This window comes from Cyrtonyx montezumae, unplaced genomic scaffold, assembly GCF_038088225.1.
Source record: "Cyrtonyx montezumae isolate F1298 unplaced genomic scaffold, pur_monq_1.0 scaffold_4, whole genome shotgun sequence".
NCBI classification, from domain to species: domain Eukaryota; kingdom Metazoa; phylum Chordata; class Aves; order Galliformes; family Odontophoridae; genus Cyrtonyx; species Cyrtonyx montezumae.
The window spans coordinates 11,507,413-11,524,791 of NW_027072045.1; the positions used below are offsets into that span (position 1 = coordinate 11,507,413).

The 17,379-nt window shown below is 42.1% G+C and overlaps 1 protein-coding gene across 3 annotated transcripts in view; it reads left to right on the forward strand.

Annotated features, from left to right (window-relative positions):
- Positions 1 to 17,379, forward strand: part of NT5C2 (5'-nucleotidase, cytosolic II) — a 52,476-nt gene that overhangs the window by 6,897 nt on the left and 28,200 nt on the right. For 2 of the 3 annotated variants that reach the window (XM_065746457.1, XM_065746459.1), the window contains exon 2: positions 9,669 to 9,789. In XM_065746457.1, coding sequence (XP_065602529.1) covers positions 9,689 to 9,789 — 101 coding nt within the window. In that variant the 5' untranslated portion in view covers positions 9,669 to 9,688. Of the gene's footprint in view, positions 1 to 1,592; positions 1,744 to 9,668; positions 9,790 to 17,379 lie in introns of those variants that run through there. The other variant, XM_065746458.1, reaches the window with a different exon arrangement.

A 17,379-nucleotide genomic window follows, 5' to 3' on the forward strand; every position in this document is an offset into this window, starting at 1 on the left:
CTTTAGTTCTTCTTTTTAATGTTCTCTCACCCTCCAGGGTGGAATTTTTCTTCCAGGTCACAGCTGCAGAAGTGGATTTGTCGCTTCATCTGTGTCCTCTCTGAGTGCAGCCTGTGTTGGGCCAAGTACAGGGAGAACACTGTGTGTGACCTCCTCAGCTTCTGCCAGGGAACAATCTCCTGCGTCAGCAGGATTGATTTGATGTATTTAAAAAAGTGAACTGAAGGGTCCATGGAAGTCTGGTTTTGTTTTCCCCAAATGAACGTAGTGTTCTGTGTTGTGCTTGGGCAGGGTTGCAAAAAGTTTGAGAAGAAAAGAAGTTGATGCTGTTAGAGGACAGTATTATGTAGGCCTTTGGTATCGGTTGATAAAGCTGAGACAGTTAGGTTATCAAAGGGAAGCCAGAGACTGAGCACAAGCTCATCATCAGAGGTGTTGGGTTACTTTGCTGATGAATTGAGTTACATAGGTTGCATAAGAAGCTCTGTATGGATTAGTAGCCTTTTGGAAGGCACGGGAGTACTGCAGAGAAGGCGTTTGTAAGATTAATTTACTCACAAAGTTTCCTGAAGTGATGCATCCATACTACATATCTGTTAAGATTAAATGAGATCTGGGGGCTGATAACATGTAGGTGGGGACACGTATTGTGCCCTAAGGATAGGTTTGTAATTTCATTTGCAATCAGACAGACTATAATTACTACATTTACCTCTGATTAAAAAAACAGGTCAGAAAAGGAGTGAGTTGTGCTTTCTGTATGCAGAGGGGAACCACACACTGCTAAGAGCTCTTTGAATCGTCTCCAGACTTCACGCTGCCAGCCTCTTGCTGATAGGTAAGATCTCAAAAGGAAAGAAGACCAAGTTTTATATAAAGTGGGGATGCAGGGAATGGCATTGGAGAAGAAAACTGGTAGTGGGGAAAGAAAGTTCTAACCGATTTTGACAGAGCAACTCAGGATTACCAAGTCCATCTTCAGCTGTTGATCTCAGCATTTATTTTCAGTAACTTTATGAAAGAAAGTTGAAGTATGCCAGCTTCTCTGTTGAGCAGCACGTCACTGGGCTAGTGCTGCATGTGATGCCTGTGGGACCAGTGCAGAGCAGCCAGCTGGCTTGCTGCACCTAGGCTGGGCAGGAACAGCTTCCAGCCCGAGGAGATGGGAACTGTCTCCAGCCTGCAGAGATGGTTCAGCTGCTGATTCTGCTGTCACATCTGCTTTTGCAGCCTGTGAACGTGTACAGAGGGCCCATCCGGTGTGGAAGAGAGTTCAAGTGTCTTTTAAAAATCATCCTTATTTTCCCTTCCACTTTGAAAGATTAAAAAAAAGTCAGAATAAGCTTTAAGGATCTTTGCTTTTTCTATAAAATATTAATGAAGCGGGACCGTGATCCTCAGAGACAAGAGGTGTCTTGTTTTATTTATACCAGTAAGCACTGTCAGTAAAGGAAGCCAATAAAAATGTTGTCCTCCCTCACCTTCCGCGTTTGGGAGATAAAGAGGGCTTTTGGCTGTTTGTGTTATCCAAGCTGGCCCAGTTGCATGCTTTCAGAATGACTGTGTGCCTGCTCTGAGCCGTGCACTCAAATACTTTATTGGTTACCACCACGCTGCTGGAAGGGCTCGCTAAGGCTGAACGTGCTTCCTGAGACACAGCGGAATCGAATGAAAAGCGTCATTGTCTTGAAATACCGTGATCTGCCGCCAAAGGAGCTGCTGTTGTATAATCCCTAATAGCAGGTTAGAGTGGCAGTTATTCCTTGGTCTGAAGTGGGTATGTGGAGTGATGGATTCCAGTTTTCTCCCTGGGGATGGCATGTCTCGTCTTGCTCGCTCTCTTTGCGAGTCACAAACTCGTGGGATTGAGCCATCACGATCCGGTAGCAGCTTCTTACACAAGTCTGAACACCAGGGGTGTTTCATGGAGGTAGTGCTTCCTAATAGAACAGATTGTTAACGAATAAAAAGTTCATTGTACAGTGTTTCAGATTGTTCTGAAGCAAAGCAGTAGAATAGAAAAAAAACTTATTGGCTTTCCTTTTTGATTTGTGGAATTCAGCATGTTCATTTCCATGCTGACATTTCTGCCTTTTGTGCTATTTGTGTTAACATGCAGCTCAGCTAGCACTCTGTTATGCTTCATCTCTGTAGTAATGAAATTAGGATCTGCAGATATCAAACACTGAATTCCTATTATAGTGAGCATCTGCATCAAAGCTTACCTCTCATTTTTCAGCTAAAACATACACACGGGAATTCCTAAATATTTCCTGCAGGGTAGACTTTATCACAGCAATGAGATCAAATTTGCCTCTGGATTTCAACCTTCTAAGACCTTGTGCAAGTAGAGCAGTTGCTTACAGGAGAAACAGCACGAGTAAAGTATTTCAGCTATCTTCTGGGTTTCTTACGGTATGTAACAGCTGGAAACAAGCAGCACTGAGAACATGATGTTATTAGCCAGGTCTGTGCTTGCTGTTGGCAGGTGGTCAATTGGACAACAGCTTGGGAACCTCTGCAGCAGAGGTTGCTACAGGCTGCTGGGCTCCTCCTGCAGAAGGCCTCTTAAGGAAGCAAGTGGCCTGAGTAGCCTTTGTCCATTCACCTTCTCTCGTTGTCCCAGCTTCTTATTCCACTCCAGTCTTTCTCTTATAGCTTTATTTCTTCCTCAGTGTCATCACAGTGGAATATATTTCTCTTCAATGGGGACAGGTGGCTGAAGACGGTCTTCCAGCAGTGTTTGTCACAGTGACATAGGCACACAGAGTCCTGCTTGGTAGCGTTGTGTATCCACGGATCAGATTTGATCTGCAGTCCCAGCATTTCTTTGAGAGTTCGTGTTAGTTTTTTATGCTCCACGGCATGGCTTCTGCTCTTCTGGATCAAGTCTCACATTCCTTAAGTGTACTCTTCTGTTTCTAGTAGTGGGACAACACTGGTCACACTGGGATTAGTGAAAGGGAGAGCTGGCACTACCGGTGGCAAATGGTTGTGTAACAAGCAGTGTGTTGAAAGTAATTTGACTAAAATGGCAGCTCTGCAGGAGATACTGAGAAGCACGAGCTGTGTGGAAGCTGGAAAATGTTCTTATTAGCTTACTGGAGAATTTGTGGTTTCCATTTTAAGGTAGTAAACTCAATTACAGATGATTCAGGAGAATAGATGGTCTCTTGATAGTCCGAGAGGGTCAGATTTGAGGTTTGCTTCTCACAGAGCGCTGTGGATTTAAGAGTATGTTTCCAAAGTCCTTTCTAATCAACCCTGAAATTAAGGATAATTAAGTCCTATTTAAAATAATGTAAATATTTTAAATTACTCTTGCTCTTTGGAGTTCCTGAGTGAGCAGAACTCCTTGGATAGAAATGGATAGTAACCCTAAAAAACCTCAGAATTTCTGTTCTGTGTTTTTTACTGCTTCTAGTACATTTTTGCTTACTGGATCATTACTGGGGCTCTAATCATGGGACAGGCACTCTGTGGATGTGCTTGTCACTAGAAATAGTCTGATAAAAATACTTGTGAAATAAAACTAAATTTTGTTAAATATATCATATTTTATTGTTATATAGCTCTTACTTTAACGTGTTGATTCATGATGGAATTCAGCCTGGAATTAAATGAACTCCTGTAACAGGCCACACAAGCAGCATTCTGCCTGCTTATACCTTTCCCATCCAGAAACAACGCATGAAATACTGTCATTGGTCAGTCAGAATGTAGTCAGATACGCGTACGACTTACCCAGCTTCACTAAAAGCTGTCTCCTGGAAATGCAGCGTCATTGAAGTCAGCTCCATGTTAGAGCACAGGGGAAGCAGATATCCTTCAGAGGGAAGACTTGGAGCTGATATCTGAAAGGGAAAGCTAGGGATGTGAGGATCAGTGCAATCCATGGAGCAAGGGCTGTATCATTAGCCTAATGGGATATAATAGATTTTTGAATGAACTGCAAGTGAGTGCATCTGTATTTATTATTAATGGGTTCTTAATGGCAGATCTCTACCTCTTTAGTACCTTGTCGTGCCCGTACAGTTACTGTTCTGAAAGCCAACCTCACATGTAATTACACTTGAGTAAACTTTGAAGTTTATCTTGGAAGTCATTTAGAGTTCAAATAGGAAGAGCCTATCTTGTCCTTTCCTGCCATCGTGAACTTGAAGCTATGACGTCAAAGACGCAGATACACATTCCATTCTTCGCATGGATAACTTCACTTTAGACACAAAGAGGAAAATAAAGAGTGAATTTTCTGGTTTATATTGCTTACAAACATCACTACGTACAGACTGTGGGCTTTTCAGCAGTGCCACATATTTCAAGTCGAGGCATGCTAATTTTCCAGAAGCGTCACTATTTGTAAAAACCTTTTGGAAATGATTTGCTGTTGGCTGTAAGCCCAAGTGCTGACAGCAGCACATAGAGTGGGTTAAGTTGTCCCCAAGCTGTCGGGGAGAGGAAGGAGCTGTACAAACTCACAACCAGAGCTAGTGTGTAGGGCTGCGGGTTGGAAGAGCGGAGCATCGTTCAGCATGCTGTGTTTTATAGGTTAGGCTTCAGGTAAAGCTGACATAGCCTAACATCCATTTGGCTAGTTCGTTTAGAATTCCTTAAAGATTGGTTTGTCCCAAGATTTCTTTTTCCTTTATTTTGCCTTGTACTGGTAGGAGCTAAAGGCGCCGTTCATCCTGTTCTCCAGTTTGGATTGTTGATACTTCTGGCTGCTGTGATCCTTCTGGCTTCTGTACATCTGGGACCAGCTAGTTCTGAGTTATCAGTAGCATTACAATACGTACTGGGGAGTCCTCCCATACCTCCACCCATTTCTCTGTATTGTTCTTCCTAAGCAGAGTGTGAGTAGAGATTTCGGTATTGAGCTCACATGAATAGTTCCCCTGGGTTTCAGAATTTCCACACAATGGATTTTTTTCTCCTTAGTTGGCAGTTTTGTTTATAGAAATTCTTTGTTACCTTGGCTCCTGACAGCCCTGAGGTTTCTCAGAAATTTGCTACAACACAGAATGATAGAATGGTTGGGTTGGAAGGGACCTCAAAGATCATCTAGTTCACAAGCAGAGTTGCTAGCCACTACATCAGGCACCAGATCAGGGCCGGGGGCCCCATCCAACCTGGCACTGAACACCTCCAGGGCTTCAGTGTGTTTGTGACACCCTTAACTGGACCTTGCAGAGAGTTTGAGGGCTGTTCCCTTCCCTATGCAGCTCTATGCCTGCTATCCTTAGCTGACAAAATGAGGACAGCGCTCTTGGCTGTCCCTAAATGTGTTTACAGAGGAAAAGAGTGCAAAGAGCTCTGGGATGGCAGGCATGAGGCCCTGCCCTCACGGCACAACAGGAGATGCCACTTAGGGGGGTTGCAGAGTCCAGGCCACTTCCTGTGTTCTCTCTATCCCAAGGTGTCAGATGCTGCAGAGAACAGGGGATATGGTGCTACCTGAGTGGGTTTCTCCTCCTTTGATGCCAGCTGTCCAAAGCATCTAGCCTATGCTTGTCATAGATACAAGTTACTTCTGTGCACAATGGAGGCAGAAGTATAGCCCTAGCAAGTGAGCCACTCATTCTGAAACTCACTGTTACCAGCAGACCTCTCAGCAGACAAGTACTTTTCCCCTTTCCTTCCGTTTTTGAGGCCGTGTTATGACCTGGACCTGGAATTTGAACTGAGCTTTGACTGAACCAACCCCAATCCTTCTCCCCTTCTTTTTCCCCTTTCTCAGATCCATTAACTCCCTCCTTGCTGAGATCCCTAGGCCACTTGGGATGGAGCAGCCTTGCAGCCAAGGAACAGGAACCTCTTGTAGGCTTGGCAAGGCATCAGGAGCTCTGTGCATCAGTGCCTTGGGCCAGACACAAAGCCTTTATGTACCAAGCCTTAGCTGCGATCATTTATGTCCCTCTTCACTTTGTCCTCGTGCACGTATGCGTGTGGGTTGTGCTGACAAGATACCAAGGATTCCTGAAGCATCATGTGTGAGAAAAGGACAGATGTAGTGTGTGGCAAATCGGTGCCTTGGGATTGGTGTGCTGTGAGTTTGTTTTCTGCTCTATAAGCTCTTGGACGGGATCCTGGAAAGAGTGGGCTCGTCACTGCTATTTTGTTTATCCCTGCATTTTGGTGTGTATGCCTCTGATTTCACGTTGTGTCATCCAAGTGTTAAAAACAAACTCAGAAAAAAGTACAAGTGGTGCATTTAACCCAAACACATGAGGTGTTACCAGGTGCAGAAATTTCTAACTATTGGCCAGAAAAGATGAGGAAATTAACTCGTAAAACTCTTTGAAGGGAAGTGTGTCTGTGTGCGTTATTTAACCTGTAGGAGTGTTTGGAAGAAATACACTGTCTGTAATTCTTAAAATCAGCTGAGGCTTAACTAAAGAAGCACATTAATTTCTTACAAAATACGTGTTAAAAATCTCATGTTCTTTTGGACAAAGGCATGTGTAATGGATAGTAGCTCTGTGCCAAAGCTTTGAAGTGGAGTTTTAAAATACTTTTTCAAAATGAACCCTGCACCCTAAATGCTATCAGATGTTTAATTAAGACTGCAACAGCAAGAAGCATGTTTGCAATAAATTATAGGGAGGTGTTCTAACATGCTTCATCTATGTAAAGATTTCTATTTTTATGTGAAGCTATTTACAGATTATTGATTTCAAAAATAGATTTGTAACTAAAGAAAGATGCATCGTATTTCAGTTGCTTGGAGTTGAGGATCTTGCCTGGCTGGCTGCCTGCTCTCTTAGATGTTTATTCCTGTGGCTTACGAGTGTATGGAGTGATTCACCCCTTCTTATTTTTCTCTCTGCATTTGGCATCACTGTGAAGAAGAATATTTATATTCAGGGATCAGGTCCCATGGCTCTTACCCACACAGGTAGGATGATTTTGGTACCTTGGAGCACTGGAACAATTCAGTAAGACTTCTTGTGTGAGTGGAGTATCTGGGTGGGAAAGAGGCATCACAATATAATTTGTAAGCTGCTAGTGTTTTATTTCAGAGCAGTATTCCATTGTCAGAGTGCCAGCGCAGCCTTTTATGCTGTAAGAGTGCCTTTGAGTTTATGTAATACAAAACTTCAGCAATATGTATTTTTTTATTTTACGCTATGTGAACATTAAAACAATTTTAATAAATAAATCAGCAAAGCCTGAAGGCAGAGGCAGTGTCTTTTATTAGAGATAGACTTTGAAAATTTAGACAAGCTTTATGCCTGAGAGCTTGCCTATTTTTTCCAGCCATACCAGTTGGTCTAATAAAAGATATTGCCTCTGTCTAAAGACCTTGTCCTCCCTTTGAACTCTATTCATCACAGTACAGAAAAATAACTGCTGGAACATTAAAATAATCCATGTCTTTCTTGCTTAAGAGTGGAAACTCAAATTTTTGTGGCTTCCTCAAGGCTTGGATTTTTGAATCCTAACACTCACTATGATTCTGTCTGATCTCCCCTGCGTAGAAGAGGTCTTCACATGGGAGCTCAGACTGCTACTCTGACTCCTCATTTTGGAAAGTACACCGACAAAGGTTACCTGCTAAAGTTCTTCTGCCATCTGGGTTTTAGGATTCTTTGTAGGATGCTGTTGGGGAACCATCAGGTATCTGGCACAGATGGCCATTGGGTGCAGTCCTGTCCTAATGCCTGTGTCAGTATCTCTGTTTGATGTGATGTGATGGTGATGGGAAGCAGCTAGCATGATGGAAGGGCTCTGATTTTGGCCATGGCTGTAAGTCTTCCAGTTTTGATGGGCAGTTTGCATTCAGCTGGCAGACCGAGATCTCACAACCAACCATGCAGCAGTTTTGTAGAGCTATTTGACTTTCCTTTTAGAGGCCTTGATCATGTATATCTTGTAGATCTGAATCCATAGCTCAAGGTTAGTAGCTTTATGATAGCTCCAGGTAAGACCAGGGTGGTGGTGATATAGACCATCTCAAAGTGCTTGTGGGGTAGCCCATTTTCCACCTTCTGAGGACACAAACTTTCTGTATCTTTCAGTCTTGGGGTTCCACGAGATCCTGAGGCCTGTTGTTTGCGTGGGCCTTGCTCCCTAAGCCCTCTCCTCCAGCAGGGCTGCTGCTCAAAGCCTCTGGCAGGCAGTGCTGTGCGCTCAGTGCCCCACTTTGAAGAGAAACAGGTTGATGCTCATAGGCTGTTCGTTCCCTCACTGCCTTTGGGTACAGCTTAAATAGCTGGTAATTGCTCCTAAGCCCTCAGTGGCCTGTGCTTGGGCTATTTTAGAAGTTGTGTCTCCCTGCATGTCCTGTTGTGGAAGCTGTGGTTGGCTGACGTGCCCGTGTCCCTCCGGCTGTGCTGACCTCCTCCCCTGGAGTGCTGTGGGGAATTGGTGGCAGGCAGCTCTCAGCACAGGAATGCATCCCTGTGGCTGCCTGCCAGGGCCTAAATTTGGTGACCTTTAGGATGTGGCATCAGATACATTTGTAAACGTTGCTTATAGTAACTGAGAGACAGGCAGGGAATGCTGGGGGAGGGAGGAATGTATTCTTTACAGCCAAGCTATTTGCCTCCTGTTTGATTTTATGACCAACAAATAGTAGGCGAATGCACTAACAGATGCTGTGATGATCACAGCTGTTGGTCTTTAATCAAAATTAAAACAAAAAAATGATACAGATTGCTTCTAGGAGAGTAGGCGCACCCATGACCGCCAAAAGCACCACAGCTTCCAGTCATGACATGGACACGCGCTGTGCTTCCTGCTGAAATCATGTTTTTCTTCTGTAGAACAAGGCGTCTTTTAAAGGTGTCTAGAGATGGTTACAGTGTCATTACCCATCTAGCTTGAGGATGGTTGTGTTTCTTTCAAAGAAGAGCAAACAAGGCAAGCCCTGCGGCCTGGCAGCTGCGTGGTTACTCAGAGCTGCGGTTTTGTGTTGTGCCTCATTTGATGTCCCTGTGGGACATGTCTCCTACCAGCGTGCAAATAACACAACAGGGAGTGAATCTCTCTTGCCTCGATGCATGGATTTTCCTGAAGCTTTCTGCAGGTTTAGGTTTGATATCCACTTCTTGTGAAGGATTACAGAAGTTTGTGAGGATCAGCATGGGTAGCATTACAGTTTTGAGGGGATTCTTGCTTTGCCCTAGTGGAGTGACCTGCAGAGTAGAAAATATAATCTTTATTCTTCCCTTTGATTTCTTCTGCTAAGTTGTCATTAGCCTGAAGTTCTGTCTTTGCCCAGAGATCAAATGAGAAACAAAGCCAGAGAAAAAACTCTTTATTTTTACTAGGGTTAAAGCTGGTCCCACTGGATTTTGTAGGGTTTTCTTTGCCTGATATAGCTCATGTGTAAAGGGTAGGTTTTTCAATAGTTTTAGCTTATGCACATTCATAACTCTAAGATCTAAAAAGGAAAAAAAAAGTGACTTTTCAGCCATGAAGAAAAGGTCTTTGTTTCTAAATGCACTTTCACCGCAGTGTGTAGGAATATCTTAAAAGTGTGGAAGACTCCTCCCTACTCGTGTCTTAGTTCCCTCTCTCATGTAATATCTCAGGAAGGCAAAGTACCACGGGTACTTCGCAAGACTTCCTGAGTAGCGTTGCATCTCTTAGCACCTGGAAACAGACAACTTGTTGTTGAAACAGATCTTGAATTTAAGGAAGATTTTCTCTTCTGGCTCTTTTAGAAATAAAGAAGTGTTTAAAGATGACAACCTCGTGGAGTGACCGACTCCAGAATGCAGCAGATCTCCCTGCAAACATGGATGGGCACGCACTGAAAAAGTACCGCCGGGAAGCCTATCACCGGTAAGTCCTTCCTGGAACTCCACAGCTGAAGTGCTGGGAGAAAGGGAAATAAACCCAACATAATCCTTGCCTTTCTTATTGTTTCCTATTTGCAGTTACAAACGGAAAGATCATTCCCACTTCCCATCCAGAAGTGTTAGTAGAAGAAGTTTTAGGATAGAACATAGTATTTGCGTGCAGGAATGTACAAACAGCAGAGGTGAGATACATGTGCTAGAGCAAGTGAGGGTGTGCTTTTGGAATGCAGTTGAAAGATTAATTCCAGGTTATATTTTGGGATAGAAGCTTTGAAGTCAAGAAATACTAGGTGACGGAAATGTTGTGGTAATTATTGCGCTACAAAATGAGAGAGCTTAAGCTTAGACATTGGAATGCACAAATAAAAATAAAGTAGAATTAAATAGGGCAGAAATTGAGTGTTTGAGGATTGTATCTCCACGTATTGGCCTCCTGGCCTCCTTTTCTATGATAGGTACCTAGAAATGTCTTTAATGTAAAAAAAGAAAAATTAAAAAAATTACAGTTTAAATAAACAAGATTACAGAATAGATTAAATGTTGTCACTCTTATTTTTGCACGTAGGAATCAAAGTATAGAGACTAGATTGTTTTCACAAGACCACACTGGGTGTTTGGTTGAGCCACAGCTCCAAAGGTCCAAGGCCTCGAGCATAAGATGGATGTGGTCTGTATCCTCATCTGATGTCTGGGCTGTTATAGCATTAAAAATAATAGTATCTAGTAATAGTCGGTTTTGTGTTTGTGGGAGGTGTTTCTTCCAATTTTAGCTTGTTTAATTTGAGAAGTCCTGCAGTTTGATAATCAGAGCACGTTCAGCAGGAGCTGGGGAGATGGAAGTCTGATAGAGGAATAGAAAAAGAAGTCAAGTTCCCCAGTCTCATGCTTAAATGCCACGTTGTGTCTGTGATTCATACACAGTGGTATTTCTGAGGAAATGCTTAAGAAGTGTTAGATATCTTCGAGTCTCCAAATGGAATCTAATTAGAGAAAAATGCCTTAACGTGATATGATAGGCCAGGTTGCACAAGTTGCAGTGCAAAAGGCTGAGTAATGGATCCTGTGATGACTTTCTGAAACTTTCCAATTTCAATTGAATGATGTTTGGGTACATGTCTTAACTGGTGACATTATTTGAGTCTCTTTGTGTCAGGTGGTTTGTCAAGATATAAAAAGTTCTAATGTAACTATGTATGGCATGTAAAGAGGTATGGATTTTGTACTGTTCCCTAGCAAAAATCTTAACCTTGAAGTTATTGATAGGTTTGTCTTTGAGTCATAATTTTGCCTAGGACTTTAGTTGTGTTACTTCTGTTTTAGACTGATGTAAACGAAATCAGAGCAAGGCCTGCTTATTTATTTCCTAAATGTTAGCTTAACATTTACTATAGTTAGGTGCTGACAGGTTGCTAAATGTAGTACAAGATTCAAGGGAAGCAGTACTTGTCCTTAAGAGCTCACACATTTAAGTGCTCTTCATGTTAACCCTGACTTATATAAAAACCTGTATTTTCAGAATCAAGTTCCCCACAGTAATCGAGAACACACTCATGTAAAGGAGGGTTTCCCAAAGGAGCTGGGATCTGTCTGAAATCAATGTCTTTTCTCAGTTTTAATATCCTGTTATAGAACATAGAAATGTCTTAGTTAAAACTTGTTGAGCAGAAATGTGAACTCTTCAGGTTTTCATAGAAAGCATGGCATTTGGAATACATAAGGGGAGGCACATTTTCATTTTGAAATTACAGTCCTCTTCAGAGAGGGAATGTGAGAGAGAATGAGAGAACCTGGTGCCAAGACTGTAGTATAAATCTGTGCTATTAATGGCTTTGGTGTACCAGTTTCATGGGAGTTATTTTGATAATCCAGTATTGTAAGAATCTGAAACAACTTCATTCCAGGGGCAGTGTTGTCAGATTTCTATTCCTGGTAGTTTTTGTGATCTTGATACTAACAGATGTGTTGTTGCTTAAAAGATAAATGCAGAGTAGGAGCAAAATTATTTCTCCTTGTTGTTTTTTGTGGGTTTTTTTTAGTATCTCATTAATTGTTCAGATGTAGGATATGTAAGCTCGTTACAGTCATTTCTTTTAGGATGTGAAACCATTTCAGTAAGATCCAGTTTGCTCTGACTGATGGTTATTGCTGTAGCACTCCCAGTTTTATAAAAAAAGAGAGGTAGAAAACAGAAGGTATTGAGATTCATATTTCTTCCTTTCATGTACAACAAGTTACTTCATTGAATATTAGAATGAACTGGTGGCTTAGAATTGTGAATGTTTGAGTCCTTCCTTCCTCTTCTTTCTGTTTCAGTCCCTCTGAGTCTGCTTTTCTGTCTTTTCTTACCCTAGCAGCTGAAAAAAAAAACAATCTTGAGAATTGCAAATCCAAAGTGATTTAGGAACACAATTAAAAATGTATATTAAATTTAAGAATAATATATATAATTTTTTAACTTAAAGGCTATGCTTACCAGATCTAGTATGCTCGAATTGTAAATGTTGGAACAACAAAATGTGAGGGGAAAAGTTTCCAATCCAAGCAATATAATTTATCTTAAAAATGCTCTCTTGGGCTTTAAACTTTTAGAAAACTTTCTCAAAAATCATCTCTGAAGTTACCATTCTACTGTGGTTTTTCCTTCCGGGAAACTGTTTTTTCAGGTGTTACACTTCTTACTGTATCATATTGATGGATGGGTCCTCAACACGTAACGCTGTTGGCAGAAATCCTATTTGAGACTGGTTTAACTGGTGTATTGCATACTGACTCAGAGTTTAATGACTATATCATAATCATGTCTGCATGCCAGAGGCAAGAATGTTCAAAATCAATATTTATAGCTGCTTTCCTCCCTGGGTTTTTGCTTGGTGTTTGAATCAATTTGTATAGCTGCTTAAGAAATTAGAGTATTGAAGTTACTGAGGAAGCAAGCAGAGCATGAGGATATGAAAGTACATGCTATGCTGCAGTGCACAAGGGCCATATAAGCAACATCAAGAATTAAAAAATCTATAGGGGAGGCGAAAGGGTGGTTTAATATTGTCAGAGTATTTCTGATTGCTTTAACTAAGTTGGGTGGTGTTACTGTAAGCCACAAACCTGGTTATACAACATTGTTGGCTCCTGTTGGAGGTGAGGACTAAAGATGAATTAATATACAAGCTAGATGTTATTCATTCTCTAGCAGAGGTCACTGGTAAGAGGATACTGCATCACTGCACTATTAGCAACATACATTTTAATTCGGAAATAAAATGGACGTGTAGCTGCTGGGTGGTTTTTCCTTGGTTTGTGTGGTTGTGAGGCCACCTCCCTCGTGCAGTGCTTGTTGACTTTTCCGGGTAGAGGGTAATCACTAGGTCATTTGTTCTGGAGGAGTACTGTCATTTAGCGTGATTGTAATTAACCAAGAACTAGGTTGACTCTGAGCCACCAAATTGCCCTAGTGTCTATTTTTTAACTTGGAGCGAGCACTTCTAGGTACCCTCTGGATTACCTCGTGTAGCTCTTCAGAGTTTAAACAGAAACCGCATTTAGATACAGCAAATAATGGAAAAAGTTGGCGTTACATCCACTGTTGTTACTGACAGTTGCCAAGACCCAGGAAACAGGTATTTGCATTTACTTTTATTCTGTGGTTGTGGCTTCGCAGCAAGATTGGGATTGATGCTCATGTTAAACGTGTAGGATTTGGGATGCTTTTGCCATTTTGCACCGAAGTAATTTGAGACTCCTCATCCTGAACGTGGGGTTTCTGTTGTTGTAGTTTTGTTTTGTGACAGAGTTGTTTACTGGCTAGCTCAGGGGATGTGGCATCATGATTTCTAATCCTAATTCTGCTGTTGACTATCACAGACTTTCAACAAAGTTGCTTCATAGCTACATGCTTCATTTTGCTTTTAAAGCATCTTATGGTGTTAGTATGAGTTAGACTATTTAAACTGTTAATGTACTTTGAGATCCTGTGTCAAAACCAATGGTATATTCTTCAGTAACAACAAAGCAAAAGGATTACCAGTTGGTTGTTTCTATTCCTAGGTTTAAAGATGTATTTAAGATATGTATTAACGTGTTCAAATTTGTGAACACTGGATTATTGACTGATAATTTTGTTTCTTCATTGATTTGGTGGTTGCAAACAGCTAGAAATGTTATATAGACTAGGTTAAGAGATTGAAACTGTTTGTCTATTTGGTTACTGTATATAATAAGGTCCCTTTATAATGATCAGTTGGATTGGGTGGCAAACGAGTAAATAATATTAGTCTGAAAGGGCTGTGTACCTCTTCTCATCAGATGCGTTCCAGTAGGGGATGGGTGGTATTTCCAGTGTAACTTCAAATGGCGTGGCTCTGTAGGCACTGCTGGCTCTGGTCTGTCCTCATATGTCTTTGTGCAGCCTCCGTGTGCTTGTGCAGTGACATGTGTAGAGCTGCAGGCAGCGTGTGCCTCTATTTATTTTGCTTTAGTGCTTCAACACTGGAGAGGGGAGGGAGAGGGGGTGTTAAGGCGGCAGAATGGATGAGCTTACGAAAAAGCAGAACACTTGCCAAATTAATAATAAAGAAATTACATTGAAAATGTCCCATGATCCCCAGCTGTAATAGTTCCACAGGGCAGACGGGTGTTATTTTGGGATGGAATCCATACGTGAGCTTCTTGGCACTTTGCTGTTGCCTGGGAAGAAAACCCAAACAATGGAAATAGAAGTGGTGAAGGGTATCTGCTTCCCTCTGAATGCTGCTGAATTTTGGAGGGAAGTGCTCACAGTCATGCTTCTGGATACAGTCTCATCAGACTTCCAAGTTCCAGTTGTAGTCTGATTTTCCAGTTTTACAGTACTGCAATTACACAGGGATGGTTAGTTGTCTTGTAAAACTGCTGGGCATTATGTTGGAAATGTTACTATAAGTGACCACAAAACTTTGTGCCTTTTTTCTGTCTCCTGTCTTAAACTGTTTCACCTGCCTAAATAAATCTCAGATCCAAACACTGACTCTTAATACAATTACACATATAGTGATGTGTCAGAATATTCGTCTTTTTTAGAAGAAGGAATAAAATGAAACTCTGAAAATCTAGCGTAATTTAGTGTCCTCCTGGAGGTATCTCATACCATTTGAGCTGGCTGGGTCAAGTCATTGAGGGGTTCATCTGAGCTCACTGCTGCTGGTGGAGTCTCCTGCAGCCAGAGCTGTATGTCATGTGCTGGGTCCTCTCCTCTAAGCGTACACCTGGGGAATAACCTGTAACAGCATCCAGTCGTCCTAAGAGTGGTGATGTATTTTTCATTATTATCCTCTTAAAGAGGCTGTGGGGAACTTGGATATGGGAAGTTATCAATAGCTAATCCATTCGGTTCCCTCATGTTTCTTAACAGCTTATTAAAACACAGAAGTTGTCCATAAAGTGAAGGTTAAACAAAGTGTCTCAGCTGTGAGGAAGTAGAGATCTGAGTCCCTGTGTCATGGCTGGCTCAGACCCAATTGTCCACCACAAAACATATATGTAAATCACACGTAACCAGCTCCCATTGCATTTGCTATTCCACTCAGCACTGCTGCGGCAAGTTTTGTTGAATTTATTTAATTTCTAATGAAACATACCCTCCTTACAAATAACTCTTTTTGCTGCAAAATATTTCTGGACACGTTTCGAAAATCATTATGAAGTGCTCTGTTCCAGAAACCTCTCCTGTGAGGAGTCAGGAGCCATCTGACAGTGTTCCTCCATAGCTGTGTAATTCTGGTGCTTTTTATTTTGTTGGTCACATTGCCACAATATTATGCATGCAAATTGCACTCAGGGCACAGCATGCTTCTGAGATTTTGCACAGACAAAATAAAAACATTTCTCCCTCTCTGCCTGCACTCGTCTCCTGTGTTACTGGAGAAGAGACAGGATTTAGGTTCCTACCTCAGGACTGATTGACAGTAACAGTAGCAAAACCCAGGTCATTTCACTTTTAAAAATATGAAGGACTGTGTATTGTGGTACTGAGGATATGAGGGCTCTGTGACTCCCATTATGTGTGCTCAGCAGTTCCTTCTTCCTTGCCATGCAACACATTTTTCTCTTATTCAGCACAATTCTTGGAGCTTAAAAAGAAAATAAATACTGTCATTGCTGAGTGTCTTCTGCTGTGGCCAAGCTGCAGGGTTTAATCTTTGAGAAAGAGCTCATTAGTAGGGAAATCAGTGCAGAAGTCTGTTTCTTCTAAAGGTGTGGATCTATTGTGGGCTCAGCCACCTGCTCCCAGTCTGACCAGGGTCGATGCACCAGGGATCCAGACCACTGGAACAGTCTCAAGGATATTCCTCAAACCAGAAGTGTAATGCTCACTTTTTCACAGGCAAAGGACAGGTGAAGGCAAGAGAAAAGCAGTGTCCTGGTGAAGGACTTGCCTGGATGCTGACAGATGTGGAGCTGGGAACAGCATCAGCTCAGGGATGCAGGAGGTGATCTCATGTAGTGCCTGTGTTTGGCTGGTCATATCTTCCAGTGCTGGTGAATGTTCAAATCAGCTTAATTTTAAACTCCAATGCTCTGAGTTAAAGTGATTATTTCTGAATGGCAAAGACCAAAATCTGGGGAAGTGAAAGCATGATTACTTCTAATTCTGACAACTGAAAAAATGACTTGAAGTTAAAATGTCCTTGCCTAAGAAGGCTGAAGATACTAGTTTTCATCTTACTCTTGACTCCTTCTGCAGACCTTTTATTAATTGTGCAGGGTTTACAAGTCACTTCTTCCTGCACGTGAGTTCCTGTGGTGACGTTACATTTTTTGCACTCCTGACCAGTATTCCTGAGATCAGCTGAGCCTTTGCTCAGCTCTAAGCACAGGGCTGGGCTGCATCTGCAGCTTCTGCCAAGCACCTGGGTCTTCCCAGAAGCTCTCCTGATGGAGATTTATCTCCTATAAATGTCACCCAGTCCCACTCCCCTGCACTGAACAGGGACACCTACAGCTCCATCAGATGCTCAGAGCCCATCTAGCCTGACCTTGGGTGTCTCCAGGGATGGGGCACCACCTCCTCTACGGGCAACCTGTGCCAGTGCTTTACCACCCTTGCCATAAAGCACTTTTTACTTATATCCAGCCTAAATCTCCCCTCTATCTACTTATCCCCTTGTGCATAGGGGGGGTACCATTCGTAGGAGATGTATTCCTTTATTGGTATTGAGAACTGTGTTCCTGAGCACCTTCAAAGGAATGGAACATCTGCCTCGACCTGTGTGAGATAAGTGAGATTGGTTCCAATTGCTTTGCCACTGTTTAGTCTGCCACTTTTTCTGCTATCATGGATCCAAGTTTAAATCTATTCACGTGCTCTCATTTCCTGTCCTGAACGTGTTGTGCAATAGCCTCATTAAGTTGTTTTTTTTTTAAACATATTTGCTCAGTTTCACTCCAGCACTGGTGAGTGAAGCAATCACCCTGGCAGATCAGTTGGTGGATGCCTTGTTTTCTGCCAGGTCCCACAGACTGTCAGGGTACAGTCGGTCCTTGCCACATACAGTTTCTATATCGTAGGGGATATTTACAGGTTGACAGAGAAAGATCAGCC